This window comes from Cynara cardunculus (assembly GCF_001531365.2).
Source record: "Cynara cardunculus var. scolymus isolate 2C chromosome LG 8, CcrdV1, whole genome shotgun sequence".
Lineage (NCBI taxonomy): Eukaryota > Viridiplantae > Streptophyta > Magnoliopsida > Asterales > Asteraceae > Cynara > Cynara cardunculus.
In genome coordinates, this window is record NC_037535.1 from 17395704 (window position 1) to 17411992 (window position 16289).

The 16289-nt window shown below is 35.4% G+C and overlaps 1 protein-coding gene across 1 annotated transcript in view; it reads right to left on the reverse strand.

Annotated features, from left to right (window-relative positions):
• Positions 1 to 14220, reverse strand: part of LOC112516433 (probable magnesium transporter NIPA4) — a 17727-nt gene extending 3507 nt beyond the window's left edge. Inside the window, exons 1-4 of the mRNA XM_025123472.1 lie at positions 13770 to 14220; positions 12644 to 12700; positions 627 to 717; positions 389 to 549 (exon numbers count right to left, since the gene is read on the reverse strand). Of these exons, the coding sequence (XP_024979240.1) occupies positions 389 to 549; positions 627 to 717; positions 12644 to 12700; positions 13770 to 13926 (466 nt within the window). The 5' untranslated portion in view covers positions 13927 to 14220. The remainder of the gene's footprint in view (positions 1 to 388; positions 550 to 626; positions 718 to 12643; positions 12701 to 13769) is intronic.
• Positions 14221 to 16289: the final 2069 nt, after the last annotated feature.

A 16289-nucleotide genomic window follows, 5' to 3' on the forward strand; every position in this document is an offset into this window, starting at 1 on the left:
CCAAAAATAAATTATTTCGTTATTAAACTTAAATTAAATTATAATAAAAAATAAATTAAAGAAATTAAATAAAAAATGATAACTTTTAAATAGTTGATTTGATATTAACATTAATATATTTTTTTTTCAAATTTTTATGATATCTTCAAATTTATATTTTATTCAAAAATAAAATCATTATTGCTTTTTTAAAAACACATAAAATCGTATTATAACATCGACAAAGACAAATAATAAAATAGAACATTAAAGTCGAAATGTGTCTCGCTGCATTGCGCGAATACTCTTCTAGTATATATATATACAAAGGATCTGAAAACAGAATTTTACAGTTAAAGTTAATTCAGAACAAAAATGATGCAGGGATACAAGCAAACAAGGTTGTGACCTGGCTCTGTAGCAAGATCCCATACTTCTGCCACTGATTCAATGGCACGTTCTTGAGGAGCATGTAGAACTATTGTTGTGGAACCCACAACACATAAAGCACAACCAAGAACTCCAAAAATATGCAGCCTCTCTCGTAAAATTATATGTGCAAGTACAGCGCTGCAATAAATGTTTGAATGTCATGTAAAGCGGGAAAGAATTAGTTCAAACATAAAGTTTCTATTTTTTTATCTTGCCTTATTATAATGCTGAGCGCCCCAAGAGGAGTGACCAGGATAGCTGGTGCAAATGCATAGGCTGCAAAATTTGCAACCTCTCCAACAACCACTGTAGAAACAATGAATGTCAGTTAGATCATATTAAGTATAAGAACCCAAGTAACTTATATTGTGATATATTAGCCTCTAATATGCAGGACTGATGGTTATCTACTTTCCTCCATGCATGTTTACGCTAATTGCTTTATTTGGTTACATATGCACTCAAGAAGTTTAACCCCATTGAGGTGAGAAATACTTGATGGTGAAAAGCACTAAACACTCGTTGGTCTTTACTCATTGGTCTTCAGGGCATAAAGATAGAGAACATCTAATTTAGGCCTCATGAGAATTGCTAGTTGATCACTGAGGCTAATTTTGAGACTTACTGACTTGTGGCAATCAATAATTTGCTTATAAACTACAGACAGATTCAACAATGAAAACAATTGACCTAGCTTAACACGGCTTTGTGTTAGTAGCAGTAGTCGATGCCAATAATTACAGTAAATGATGGTAGAGTGTCAATTGATATTATAAATGCTGTACATCTTGATTTGAAGTACAGCTTAATGTGACAATTTCTGAATTTTTCTAACAGCCTGGAAAGGCTATAAAGTCATCTAGAATAATGGTAGTTTCTTTGAGTGATAGTATTTATTACACCTGTTCCTTCTAGTAGTGGAATTTGGAACTCGTGTCAATTGTTGATATCCTAACTAACTCTGACAGCAGAAATTACTTCAACTATATCAGAGTTTGTGCCATATCTTCAGCTATTTTCCTCTCTTCTGCTTTGTTACTCATGCATTCTCAAAGCTCATACAATTTGGTTCCTGTATAATTTTAGGCAAAAATGGATTTCTGAACCTCCCTCACAAAACATCCATGCTTATTTATCAGAAGCATGATGGCTCTAAACACATTAGGTTATCATAAAAGATATACTTGCAACATAAGCATAGATTCATCTAATATTAAAATTTATAACCAAAGATCAGTGAAGTATCCTATTTCTGATCAAAGACACGTCCTCTTTTGTTGCATATATCCTTCTACAATGGCTAATTAGAAAGAAAAGAACCAAATCTTCCAGATATTAAATTCATGAACTATGAACCATGATGTGTGCAGAGAATAGAAGACATGGAAACAATCATGTAACCCAAGGGCCAGGTTTGACCTCTTGGTGCCGAGCAGTTCCCAGTTTGGGTTCAGAAGACTTTGAAGCTCGGATGTTCAATTTATAGACTTTCTGGTATTATTCCACTAGCATTTCACGTGTGTATATGCTAATGACTGTTGGTGATTTGTATCACCAATATCAATTAAGTGTAATGGGATTAATTTGTTGACCAATGTAATTTTGATAAATATTGAACAAGTAAGGATGGTGCGAAGTGCACACTTGTTTGAGTTTATTTCGATTTAAAGTATACCGTTATTTAGGGGCGAAGCCCCTAAATGACGGGGGTCCGGGGGCAGCGCCCTTGGCTGGAAATTTTTTATTCGGGTTAATGTTACTATATGGAAAATGCACGAAAATCCGAATTTGTGATTTTGAACCCGGTTTTKGSCCTGTTTTTTTTAAACCCGGTTTGGTGGTTCTGAAACTACCTTTTGACAGTTTTCTAATCCTTTTTTGTATCGGTCATTCGATTTTGAGGGTACAAATAGATTCATAACATCGATTCTTTGTTCGAATTACTGAATTTTATCCGATTGAAGTTTCGATTATATCATCGAAATATTTCAATTTGAAAGTGAATCACAACTTTCAGTAATCCAAGCAATCGAAACACCCATAAATTCTAACAAAGATTGAAATATTCTGTGAAAATGGCGATTGGAGAATCTGTGGAGGACATGACCAGTAAGTTCGACAAATTGGCGAAGTTTGAAGGGAAAGATTTTCGTAAATGGCAGAAGAAGATGCATTTCCTCCTCACAACCTTGAAAGTGGTGTATGTTCTAAGTACCCCTGTGCCGGAATACGCTGAAGATGAAACCTTGGAGGTTTCTAGGAAAAGATCGAAGTGGGAGAACGATGACTACATCTGCCGTGGCCACATCTTAAACGATATGTCTGACTTTGTTTGATGTTTACCAAAATGTCGAATCTGCAAACGAATTGTGGGATTCACTGGAATCCAAGTATATGGCAGAAGATGCTTCTAGAAAGAAGTTTCTAGTCAGTAATTTCATAAATTACAAGATGGTTGATACAAGGTCTGTCATGGAACAATATGATGAATTGTTAAGGATTTTGGGACAGTTTGCTCAACATAATCTAAAGATGGATGAAGCCATCTCGGTTGCTATGATTATTGACAAACTGCCTCTTTCCTGGAAAGAGTTTAAACATACTCTGAAACATAACAAGGAAGACTTAACTTTGGTTCAACTTGGAAGTCACTTTAGGATTGAAGAGTCTTTGAGGACTCAAGAACTTGACAATAACCCTAAAGGTAAGAATCAAGTTGGCTCTTCTTCTGTGAACATGGTGGAAGGTGATGGATTAAAGAATTCCAATAAGTTTAAAAACAAAAGAAAGCACAAAGATGGAGATGACAAATTTTCCAACAAAAAGCCGAAACTGGCATGTTGGAAGTGTGGCAAACCTGGTCATTTCAAAAAGGATTGTCGTGTTCGTAAAGTGAACAAAGACGTTGTTGGTCCAAGTGGGTCTAAGGATCCAGAAAAGCAACAAGGTCAGAATTGTGATTTAACACATAATTTTAATTATATTCAGAATTATGTTTCTGTAATTTCTGAGGCATTTTATATGCAGGATGACAATGTTACTTGGTGGGTTGATTCTAGTGCAACAAGTCATGTTTGCAAGGATCTTCGTAGGTTTAAAGACCGTCAACCAATTGAAGATGGATATGTTATAAAGATGTGCAATGTTGCAATGGAACCAATCAAAGGATTAGGACGTGTTTTACTTAAGTTCACTTCTGGAAAATGTTTATGTTTAGACAATGTGTTGTATGTACCAGGGATTCGAAAGAATTTCTTGAATAGAAATTGTGTTAAATAATTGTGGCTACAAACAAGTGTTGAAAAGTGACAAGTATATCTTGTCAAGACATGGTACTTTTGTTGGATTTGGTTATGTATGTAATGGTATGATTAGGTTGAATCTAGATTATCCTTCTTATGATAATTCTGTTTGCATGATGACTTCTAGTACCAGCAATAACTTAAGTTAATCAAAATTATGGCATGCTAGACTAGGACATGTTCATTATAAACAATTAAAAGATATCTCTAAAATGAGTTTAATACCTGCTTTTGACATGAATAATGAGAAGTGTAAAACTTGCATGTTAACAAAGATTACTAGACAACCTTTTAAGGATGTTAACCGAGAAAGCAATGTATTAGAACTCATTCATAGTGATTTATGTGATTTTCATGCTACACCTTCACTAGGAAATAAAAAGTATGTCATTACTTCTATTGATGATGCATCTAGGTATTGCTATGTATATTTATTGCATACAAAAGATGAAGCTCTTGATAAATTTAAAATTTATAAACAAGAAGTAGAGCTACATAGAAATGGCTTTATAAGAGTTTTGCGTACTGACAGAGGTGGTGAGTATTATGATCTAGTTTATTTTGAATCTACTGGTATAATACATCAAACCACGGCTCCTTACACACCACAGCAAAATGGTGTGGTTAAAAGGAAAAATAGAACATTGAAGGAAATGGTTAATTCCATGTTATCCTATTCTGGTCTAAGTGATGGCTTTTGGGGTGAGGCTATATTGACAACCTGTTATATCTTGAATAGAACTCCAAATAAAAGGAGTAAAAATACCCCTTATGAAATTTGGTGTAATAAGGTACCAAATTTGAGTTTTCTCAGAGTTTGGGGTTGTAGAGCAGTTGTAAGGCTCACTGAACCCAAAAGGAAAAACTTAGGTGAGAAAGGTGTAGATTGTATCTTCATTCGGTATGTTGAGCATTCCAAAGCATATAGATTCTATGTTATAGAATCTAATGACTCTGTGTCTGTTAACATTGTTATAGAGTCAAGAGATGCTATATTTGATCAAAAGAGATTTACATCTATACCTAGACCAAGGGATATGATTCAGAAATCTTCTAGCAAAACCACAACTCAAGCTGAAAATGTAATTGGTGGAACTAATTCCGTACCTGGACCGTCTGAACCTAGGAAAAACACTAGAGCTAGAAAAGTTAAGTCTTTTGGATCTGATTTTCAACTTTATCTAGTTGAAGGAACAAGGGATTCTTAAGAATGATGGTGAGAGATATTCATTTGTTTCATATATTTTTCTATCAATACATCAAACACAACCATCGAATAAAAACAAAGATCGAAACTACAAATATGGAAACACAATAAGAAGAATACGTAAATTACGCAGAACCAATAAGGCAATGATTGGGCATGATCAATGGAGGCAATAATGATTGAAAATAGGAGATTCTAAGACTCCCCCTCAAGTTGGAGCATGTAGGTTTCTAATGCCCAACTTGTCAAGTAAGAACTTGTTGAGTGCCCAATCCTTTTGTGAGCTGGTCCGCAATTTGCATGCTAGTGTGAATACGTAGGGGATGTACTTCTTGAGACTCAACTCTCTCTCCCGAACAAAATAGCAATTCATCTTTACATGCTTGGTTCGTTCGTGGAAAACAGGGTTATTAGCGATGTGTCTGGCCGCCTGATTGTCACAAAAAAGAGGAGTTGGTTCAGTCAATCTTTAGCTCCTTGAGAAGCCACCTCATCCATAAAATTTCGCTAACCGTGGAGGCCATGGACCTGTATTCTGCTTCAGCAGAGGAACGTGATACCACATTTTGTTTCTTTGTCTTCCATGAAATGGGTGCTCCTCCAAGAAGGAGAAGATATCCCGTTCTAGATCTCCTGGTAATGGGGCAGCCAAGCCAATCAGAGTCGCAGTATGCGGTGAGATTACAACCACCATCTTGAGGTAAAAGAATTCCTTGCCCAGCTGTTCCCTTTAGGTACCGTAACACTCGGTGTGCTGCATCCATGTGACTCTGTCTCGGGTCAGCCACAAATTGGCTTAGCACATTTACGGAGTAAGCAATGTCGGGTCTAGTGGCTTGTAAGTAGAGGAGACGGCCTACCAAGCGGCGGTATCGACTAGCATCAACTTTGGATTCTTCATCCTTTTTATCTAATATCAAATTCTGCTCGAAAGGAAACGGGCTTGGTTACACCCTTGAAGCCCACAATCTTTAAGGATATCCAGAATATACTTTCTTTGGCTTAGAACGAGGCCTTCAGGAGTACGAGCAACTTCTATACCAAGAAAGTATTTTAGAGCGCCCAAATCTTTGATGCTAAAACGTTTGTCAAGTTCCTCTTTAGTGTGTTGTATTTTTTTTACGTCATTCCCCACCATGATGACATCGTCCACATAGATGAGTGTTGCCACGAAACACGCATCCTTCTTGAAGATGAAAAGGGAGTAATCTGCTTTGCACTGCTTAAAACCAAGCTCAAGAAGAGATGATGTGAACTTTTGGTACCAATTTCGAGATGCCTATTTCAGACCATAGAGAGATTTATTAAACCTGCAAACTCTCGTGTCATTTTCTTTAGCAAAACCTTGTGGCAACTTCATGTAAACTTCTTCGTTTAGATCTCCATGCAAAAAGGCATTATTGACATCTAGTTGGTTGATGATCCATCTTTTCTTGACAGCTACGGCCAGAAGTGTTCTAACAGTAACCAACTTTGCGACCGGGGCGAATGTGTCGTGGTAATCAACCCCCTCCATTTGTGTAAACCCCTTTGCAACGAGACGAGCTTTGAACTGCTCCACCTCTCCATTTGGTTTATATTTTATTTTATAAACCCACTTTGAATCGACAACACGTTTTCCATTTGGAAGATCAACTAGGGTCCATGTGTCGTTTTCTTCAAGAGCTCGTATCTCTTTCTTCATCGCTTCTTTCCATCTTTCGTCCTGGATAGCTTGATTGAAATTCCTTGGCTCATTACTAGAAGTAATGGCCGCTAAAAATGCTTTGTGAGATCCAGAAAACTTTTCATATGACACAAAATTAGACATAGGGTTTACCGTTGAGGATGCTTCACTTGGTGCGGGTTTTGCATGGTCGACCGATGGGGGAAGCTTCACATGATAATCGCTTAAACGAGCCGGTTGGGACCTGTTCCTTTTAACTCTGGTGGGCTCAGGAATATTCGGTTGCGCCTCATTACCTTCGGTGGTCTCTTCTGGTGGGCCTGAGATCTGGCCCAGAATATCTTCGGTTTCAGTTTCATTCAAAGTAGGATTGATATTGGGCTCATCAGCATCATTGGTTCCATCAGATTCATTAGGCTCATTAGCCACACTGTTTCTATTTGACTCCTCACTTGAGGTGCTTTCATCAATGTGGATTTCATCAGCAGTGGGTTCACGTGGTTTTTAATTTCATCACAAATGGGTTTGTTCAAAAGGTCAAGGGAATCTACTTCTTCATAAATCAGATCATCACCCTTGAAAGGGAATTTTTCTTCAAAAAATTTGGTGTCTCTAGAGATTATGATTTTTCCCGTTTTGTCAAGAATTTTATAGCCTTTTGTTCCTTGTGGATAGCCCATGAACACTCCGGGCCTCCGCTTTTCTTCAAATTTATCGCCTCTTGTGTCGGTGTTTCAATGGTACTCAAGCAACCAAAAACCCGCATATTGTCATAATCGGGTTTTTGGTTGAAAACCAACTTGAAAGGAGTTTTATCATCAATAACCTTTCATGGCAATCGGTTAATGATGTGGGTGGCAGTTAAAATGCATTCACCCCAAAACCTCTTTGGTAAATTTGCTTCAAATCTAAGAGCTCGAGCAACTTCGACTATGTGCCGGTGTTTCCGTTCGACAACTCCATTTTGTTGGGGTGTACTGAGGGTAAGTGGTTTCAAGTAAAATACCCTGTTCATTATAAAAATCGGTAATGTCATTAGACGTGAACTCCCCCCATTGTCACATCTAACTTTCTTGACATGTCTTTCAAATCGAGTCTTTACCATATTGCAAAAAAACTTTAACCACTTGCTAGCTTCATGTTTGTGTTTTAGGAGGAATAACCATGTGGCTCTACTATAATCGTCTACAATAGTCAAAAAATAGTTTGCCCCCGAAAAGGATGGGGTACATACTTTCCCCAAATGTCGCAATGTATCAAATCAAAGCAAGCATTTGTCTTTATGAAACTATTTGAAAAAGGTAGCCTAGTATGTTTGGCCTTAGAACAAGAGTCACACAATTTGTCTAAAGTAATATTTTTTAGAAAACCAATTGCAACAAGCTTATCTGCAGATGCATGTCCCAACCTTTTATGCCAAGTATTCCCGGTAGTCATCATAGCTCTTCTTTCGCCATTGAACAACCCCATTCGGTATAGACCTTTTCTGCATTTACCCGCACCAATTCAAGCTCCTCGTGTGGAGCTTCTGCATAACAGAAAATTCCGGGGAAAACGTTATGGAGCATTGAAGATTGTTGGTTAATCGACTCATTGACAAAAGGTTACAATTAAATTCAGGGATATAAAGAACTCCCTTTAATTTAACCCCCCCTTCTAGGGTACATTCCCCTTTTCCCTTCACATGTGTGGCATTGCCATTAGGGATAACAACAGGTTCCTCATTTGAGCAAACAATTTTATTATTAAGAATTGTTTCATACTGAGTTATATGTTTTATGGACCCTGAATCCACAACCCAATCGCTATCCCAACCCCTTTTACCTGCCATGTTAGCCATCCAAACACTACCGTCTTTGACATCGTTTTCAGCAAAATGTTTCAAGAAGGAATGATACCGCTCCTTTGTGAGACCTGGAACGGAGCTAGCTTCAGTCTCAACATGAGCAGCTTTCGGTTTCACTTTACCCGGCCACCAATCCGGATAAAAAAACCATCTCGTTTGTGTCCACTTCTTCCACATTCAGTGCACTGTTCGTCCGTGTCTCCACGTTTCTGATACTTTGGTACGGCTTTATTTTGACTCGCATTGTTCTCGAGCCGGACCGGTTTGAAAGCCTTGAACGAAGCGCTTTCGGGGGGCGTTTTCTTCTCACCCGATATCATCCTTTGTCTTTCATCTTCAGCAACTAGGTGATAGGCAATTCCTAGTGTTGGTATAGGATTCATGGCAAGGATTTGGGTTTTGATTACTGCAAAGTCGGCGTCCAAACCCATCAGAAATTCGTATAGTTTCTCCTTTTCCCGTAGTTCGTTCATCTTTTTACCAACTCCACATGAACATTTGTCACAGGTGCAACGAGGGCCTGGTAGCATAGATTCAATCTCATCCCAGAGGCCACACAACTTTGTGTAGTAGGCTGAGACTGAGACCCACTTTGGTGTGTGTTGGAGAGTGTTTGCTTCAACTCGTAAGCGCGAGGGGCGCTTTCCTTCCCAAACCTTTCGCGTAAATCTGACCAGATTTCAGGGGCGGTGTTGGCGTATTTTACGCTACCCCTGATGTCCTTCTCCATAGCCGTCGTGAGCCAACCTTTTACCATAGCATCACAACGCATCCACGCCATGTAATCGGTGGTTGTTTTTTCAGGTTTCTTCAATGTACCATCAACGAATCCGACCTTGTTCTTGGCAAAGAGAAATTTTAACATCTCTTGGGACCAATCGGTGTAGTTATTGTCGGTGAGGGTGTCGTTGACATGCATTTGCTTCGGGTAATCCGAAGCATTAATATTCGGCGAGCATTCCTTCTTCGTGCCTCCATCATTGCTTGTCATGGTGGCGATCACTAACCTTGTGTCTTACTGTTTGAACCGCTCTGATACCATCTTAAGAATGATGGTGAGAGATATTCATTTGTTTCATATATTTTTCTATCAATACATCGAATACAACCATCGAATAAAAACAGATCGAAACTACAAATATGGAAACACAATAAGAAGAATACGTAAATTACGGAGAACCAATAAGGCAATGATTGGGCATGTTCAATGGAGGCAATAATGATTGAAAATAGAAAATTCTAAGAGGGATGAGACTGTGTCTCAACATCAATGTTGTTTTATTATTGAGGAGGATCCAAAGACTTTTAGTGAAGCCATGGCATCTAGGGATGTTCCTTTCTGGAAAGAAGCAATCCAGGATGAGATTGATTCTATCATGCATAATAATACCTGGGTATTGACTGATTTGCCTCCTGGTTGCAAAGCATTAGGATGTAAATGGATCCTCAAAAGAAAGATGAAAGTGGATGGTACCATAGATAAGTACAAAGTCACATTGGTTATCCAAGGCTTTAGGCAAAAGGAAGGTATTGACTTTTTTGATACTTATGCTCCTGTTGCTAGGATTTCCACTATTAGATTGTTGTTAGCTCTTGCAGTTATACATAATCTTGTAATTCATCAAATGGATGTGAAAACTGCATTCTTGAATGGTGAATTTGATAAGGAGATTTACATGAAACAACCTGAAGGGTTTGTGATGCCTGGAAATGAAAACAAGGTGTGCAAGTTGAAGAAATTATTGTATGGTCTAAAACAAGCACCAAAACAATGGTTTTGCACTAAACCAAGCTGACAAGTGTGTATATAGCAAATTTGATACTTCTAGTAAAGGAGTTATAATTTGTTTATATGTAGATGATATGATGATCTTTGGTACTGATCAAAATCAGGTTGATAAAACCAAGAAATTCTTGTCATCTAGTTTTGATATGAAAGACCTGGGGAGGCTAAGGTGATTCTTGGTATAAGAATCAAACAAGGAAACAATAGAATTTCAATTTCTCAATAACATTATATTGAGAAGTATTGAAATAGTTTAACTTTGAAAATTGTTCTCCTGTTAGCACTCTAATAGATCCTAATCTTAAGCTTCTACCTAATAAAGGTGTTCCAGTGTCTCAGCTTGAAAACTCAAAGAGCTATAAGATGTCTAATGTATGCCATGATTAGCACTAGGCCCGATATAGCATATGTTGTAGGAAAGCTTAGTAGGTATACTAGTAATCCTAGTTCACATTGTTGGCAAGCTTTAAGTCGAGTATTCAAGTACTTGAAAGGAACCATGGATTATGGTTTGACATGTAGTGGATTTCCTTCGGTTATAGAAGGTTATTCAGATGATAGCTGGATTACCAATTTGGAGGATCACTCTTCTACAAGTGGTTGGGTTTTCCTTCTTGGAGGAGGTGTTATTTCTTGGGCATCCAAGAAACAGACTTGTATTACAAACTCAACAATGGAGTCTGAATTTGTAGCATTGGCTGCAGCCGGTAAAGAAGCTGAGTGGCTAAGGAATTTGATATATGAAATTCCATTATGGCCCAAACCGATATCTACCATTTCTATCCAGTGTGATAGTACTGCTACCTTGGCTAAGGCTTATAGTCAAGTATATAATGGGAAGTCTAGACATTTGGGTGTTAGACATAACATGATTCGTGAGCTCATCATGAATGGTGTGATATCTGTAGAGTTTGTGAGAACTCAGTTGAATTTAGCCGATCATCTAACCAAAGGGTTAGCTAGAGATCTTGTGCACAAAGCGACTGTGGGGATGGGTTTAAAGTCCACCTGAAATCTTTCATATTAAGATACCCAATTCCCATCTAATGTAATATTAGATGTTGAATTCAATGTGGAAAGCTTGATATTTAAAGATTGCAACACATTATTCACTTCATCCCAAGGTATGTGTTCAGCACTGCAAGTAAAGGAGGTTGATATTTTATTTCTTAATAGTTATTTTGAAAAATTGCATATGCAAGTGCAAGAGTAAGAGACCTACCTATATAAGCATGAAGTTTGGCCGCTTCAAGAAGTTTGGGACTTAGCTTTGATATGCTTATTGAAGGATAGGACACAGGCTAGTAAAATATAGTGTCAACTGTCAAGTTAGAACATATGAGTATGTAAATTGTTGTGTGTATTATCTTCATGTATTCATTGTGAATAGATAGGGTTCAATCCATAGTGACACCCTGATATTCGAATATTTGGAATGAGTAATATACTAATGTGAAATTCAATCGTCACGATATTTCATTTATGCATCAGTTTTGATTGTTATGACTTTGCTTTAAGTTAATCAAGATTACACTTGGGGGAGGATTGATGGTGATTTGTATCACCAATATCATTTAAGTGTAATGGGATTAATTTGTTGACCAATGTAATCTTGATAAATATTGAACAAGGGTGGTACCTATGCTGTTATATCGGTCTATATACAAAATATCGGTCAGGACCGATATTCGATATATCGGCTATATCGGTGATATATCGGTCCAAAATAGTGGTAACATAATATTTCTTAGAATTATATATATAATATGCATTAATTAGAGTTTAGAAATATAGTTTCAAAATTAAAACATCACATCATCTAAAATGTTCAAAAACGACGGGGGTCCAGGGGCAACGCTCCTAGTAGTGGGGTCCAAGGGACAGAGCCCCTGGCTGGAAATTTTTTATTCGGGTTAATGTTACTATATGGAAAATGCACGAAAATCCGAATTTGTGATTTTGAACCCGGTTTTGGCCCTGTTTTTTAAACCCGGTTTGGTGGTTCTGAAACTGTCGTTTGACAGTTTTCGAATTCTTTTTGTATTGGTCATTTGATTTTCGAGGGTACAAATAGATTCATAACATTGATTCTCTGCTCGAATTACTGAATTTTATCCGATTGAAGTTTCGATTGTATATCGAAATATTTCAATCTGAAAGTAAATCACAACTTTCAGTAATCCAAGCAATCGAAACACCCAGAAATTCTAACAATGACTGCACTTGCAGGTATAGCTTCCTTAATTTACAAAATGCTTCAATAGAATTCAGTCCTAGGAGAATTTACCGTTTCCCCAGCATTCCTAAAAGATTCCACCCCCATATTCTGTATAATACAAGTCTGTTTGTTTGCGAATGATATATTAATGGAAAATGGATGACAACCATATTACATTTGAATGCAACGCGAAATAAACAAACTCACTTGTTATCATGCCTACCCACCATAGAGGCTCGTATAAGTATGAATATCCTCCGCTTCCTAACAAGAAGATCAAACTTGTTAGCATGGAATAGAAAAGCATGAATTAGAAGCAGATAATAACGAAGCATGAATTAGAAGCAGATAATAACGAAGCAAGAAGAAGCACATGTATATTAGGATGGATAAAATGCATGATATCTCAATAAACCACCATAAACTAGAACACCCTAAATTAGGACATTAGTCGGTCTATGCATATTTGTCTTTTTCTATTTTGAAGATTCAAATAAATTTTACTATCTAAGTGATTACTGTATACAATAGATAATATAAGGATATCCCCTAAAGACAACCTCAAACATCAGACCCTGTGGTACAGCAAAATCAATTTGTAGCTCCGATTGCAATTTTTCCAAATGTGCAAATGCCAAATATAAACCAAGATCCCAAACTCCTGCTATTCATCCACCTCAAGAAATAATAAATTCTTTAAGCAACACTTGCCCATGAGCTCCCCAAAATTATGTGAATCAGTTTTGTGGTCAAGAGAAGGAATGAGGTGCATATATACATGAAAATAAAAGGTAAAAAGAGAATCCATAATGAGGCAAGCACCAGCAAATGCAACAACTATTTAGTGGCAAGAAAAGGATCCTGTGTTTCATTAAACTTAGGTCATGCAAACATATATGTAATTATTGTAGATCAAATGAGATAATCTGAAAGAACCAAAAACAAAAAAGAAGCAAAGAATGATTCTGACAGGAGAGGTCACAGGGTTCAAGTGCTAGTCTACTAAAAATCTTGTTAGCTCAATGACCTGCCCCTTGTTCTAGGTACAAAACAGCCTGTTCCTGCAAAAACTTGAAATATTTTTATGAATCATTTGCAAAAACAGCTTCATTGAGCTAAATATCCCTAAAGATTTCAATCAGAGAACCCCCAGTAACCGTCAGTCAGCCATTAACATTCCTTATTTAAAGCAACAAAAGCTGATAATTGATCTAGAACTGAATAACGCAGGTGATGATAGATACATTAGATGGGAAGGAACAGATCCTCCACTAATAATTAACGATAAAAGAAGTCAGTTAAAGAATGATTTACAAAAAGATGGTGAAATTACCCGCCCTAATACCAGAAGCGCCTGCTTTCTTGAGACCCTTTTTCTTAATGATGAAGCTGGAACCAATAAACAAACTTGAAGACAATGCTAAAACCAAACCCTTGATATTATCAGCCGACATGCCACTGTAGGCATCCCTCCAACTATGCAACGTCATTCGAGAAAACCCCTTTTGGCTTTCCTTTTCACAACTCCATTTTCTTCACCATGTATACATCAAGAAAACAATGAAAGAATTTGGATAATGAAAACTGGTAGTAGTGGGTGCAATTTTTTAGAGGGTTTTGAGGGAGATAGCTGAATTTGGTGGCAGCAGGTGGAGGTGGAGGTGGAGGTGGAGGTGTTGGCGTGTGTGTGTGTGTTTCTCTGATCGATGATCGAGGGATTTTGCTCAACTTGTTTTGTTGTAGATTATCGACCAAGTTTTCTTGGTAGTTCCGATTGCTCAAATTTGGAAAGTTAGAGCCTTCTTAAATACGATGGATCCGTTTACAAAATGTTGTTCCCAAATCATACAGATTTATATTAGCGTTTTTCACTTTAAAATTTAGGGAAAAGTATAATAAAAACCAATGAACTTTTTTGTTTGAAATGATTAAGTCTTTGAACTTTTTTTTGGAACAAATAAGTCCTTGGACTTTCCAAAACATGTTAAATAAGTTTTTGAACATTCCAAAATATGTTAAATAAGTCATTGGATAATTTTTGGAACAAATAAGTTCTTGGACATTCCAAAAAATGTTAAATAAGTCCTTGGACAATTTTTGGAACAAATAAGTCCTTGGACATTCCAAAAAATGTTAAATAACTCCTTGGACAATTTTTGGAACAAATAAGTCCTTGAACAATCTAAAACATGTTAAATAGCTTTTTGAAAAAAATAAAGTGGTAAAATAGTGGAAAAAAATCCGGAAAAAAACCCAATAAACATTCATATTTTGAACGATTAAGCCCCTAAATATTTTTTCAACCAAAAAGTATTTAGATCTATAAAATTAAACAAATATAACAAAAAAGTACTTACATTTACAAAAAAATAATTACCATTTTAACTAGTTGTACAAGTCATAAGAATGTATCCAACATGTTCTATAAAAGTTCAAGAAGTTATTTAATATGTTTTGGATTGTTCAAAGATTTATTTGTTTCAAAAATTGTCCAATGACTTATTTAACATTTTTTGGAATGTCTAAGGACTTATTTAACATATTTTAGAATGTCCAAGAATTTATTTGTGCCAAAAAATTGTCCAAGGACTTATTTAACATGTTTTGGAAAGTTCAAGAACTTATTTGTTCCAAAAAAAGTTCAAGGACTTAATCATTCCAAACAAGAAAGTTCATTGGTTTTTATTGTACTTTTTCCTAAAATTTATTAGAACTATATTCGTATAATATATTGAGACATATTTTCATTTTAATTTTTTTTTTTCATGTTGATATAATAAAATTTTATATGTTTTTGAAAAAGTGATAATGTTTTTATTTTTAAATAAAATATCATGTAAAATTTGGAAAATGTATATCGATATTAGTATCAAATTAACTAATTAAAAGTTTATGTTTGTGTATTTTTTTAATTTAATTTAACATAACAAAGTAACTTAATTTAGGTTTAATAATATATTTTTTTATAAACATAATATTTAAATATTATATTAGAACTTAATAATTATTTTAATTATATTTTAGATTTTTTATAATTTAAAATGAGATTTTTATCTTCTATTTGAGTATGTTTATCCATAGTCAGTTACACGAATTCAAACATAAAGCTTTAATAAGTTGTATTTATGCACAATTTACTTGTAATCTTTAATTTTAAGTAATATGCATCAATAAACAATATTTCATACATAAAAATGGTTTTTAAGATTTTATGTCAAATGCTTTATAATATAGTATAGATGATTTTTATTTCTGTTTTTTAAATTTATATGATTTGCAGTTCATCATTATTTTCGTCATATGAGTTATATTTTTTTAATTTTTACTGTTTTAATCTCTTGTACTTAAAGATAAGAATTAGTTTAGAGACGAAAATAGTAATAAATTACAAATGATCGGGAACGAAAATCAAAATTGTTAACAAATCATATGCACGAAAATCGTTGTTTAATTTATTAAATTGAAAACTAAATAATATTTTTACTTTTAAAAAATAGAAAGGGAAAATTCTTTTCATCTTGTAACTAAGGTAGAATAAAAAATTTAAATATTTACTTCTAAAATTAGAAAATTATTTTGAAACAAATTAAAATAGAAATGAAAACATTTATTTTAAGACGAAGATAGTATCATCAAAACAAAGTGGTACATGCTAATCCGGAAAGTAAAACATCATAAACATCAATATTTTCTTTAAGGGGGGTGCTAATGGCACCTCTTATAGGGGGGTGTTGAATGTGATGGGAATTGGAATGGTTTTAAAATTCACAAAACATCAAATCAATTTTAAAAATATATTATATTTAATTATTATTAGTATTTAATATATATATATATATATATATATATATAT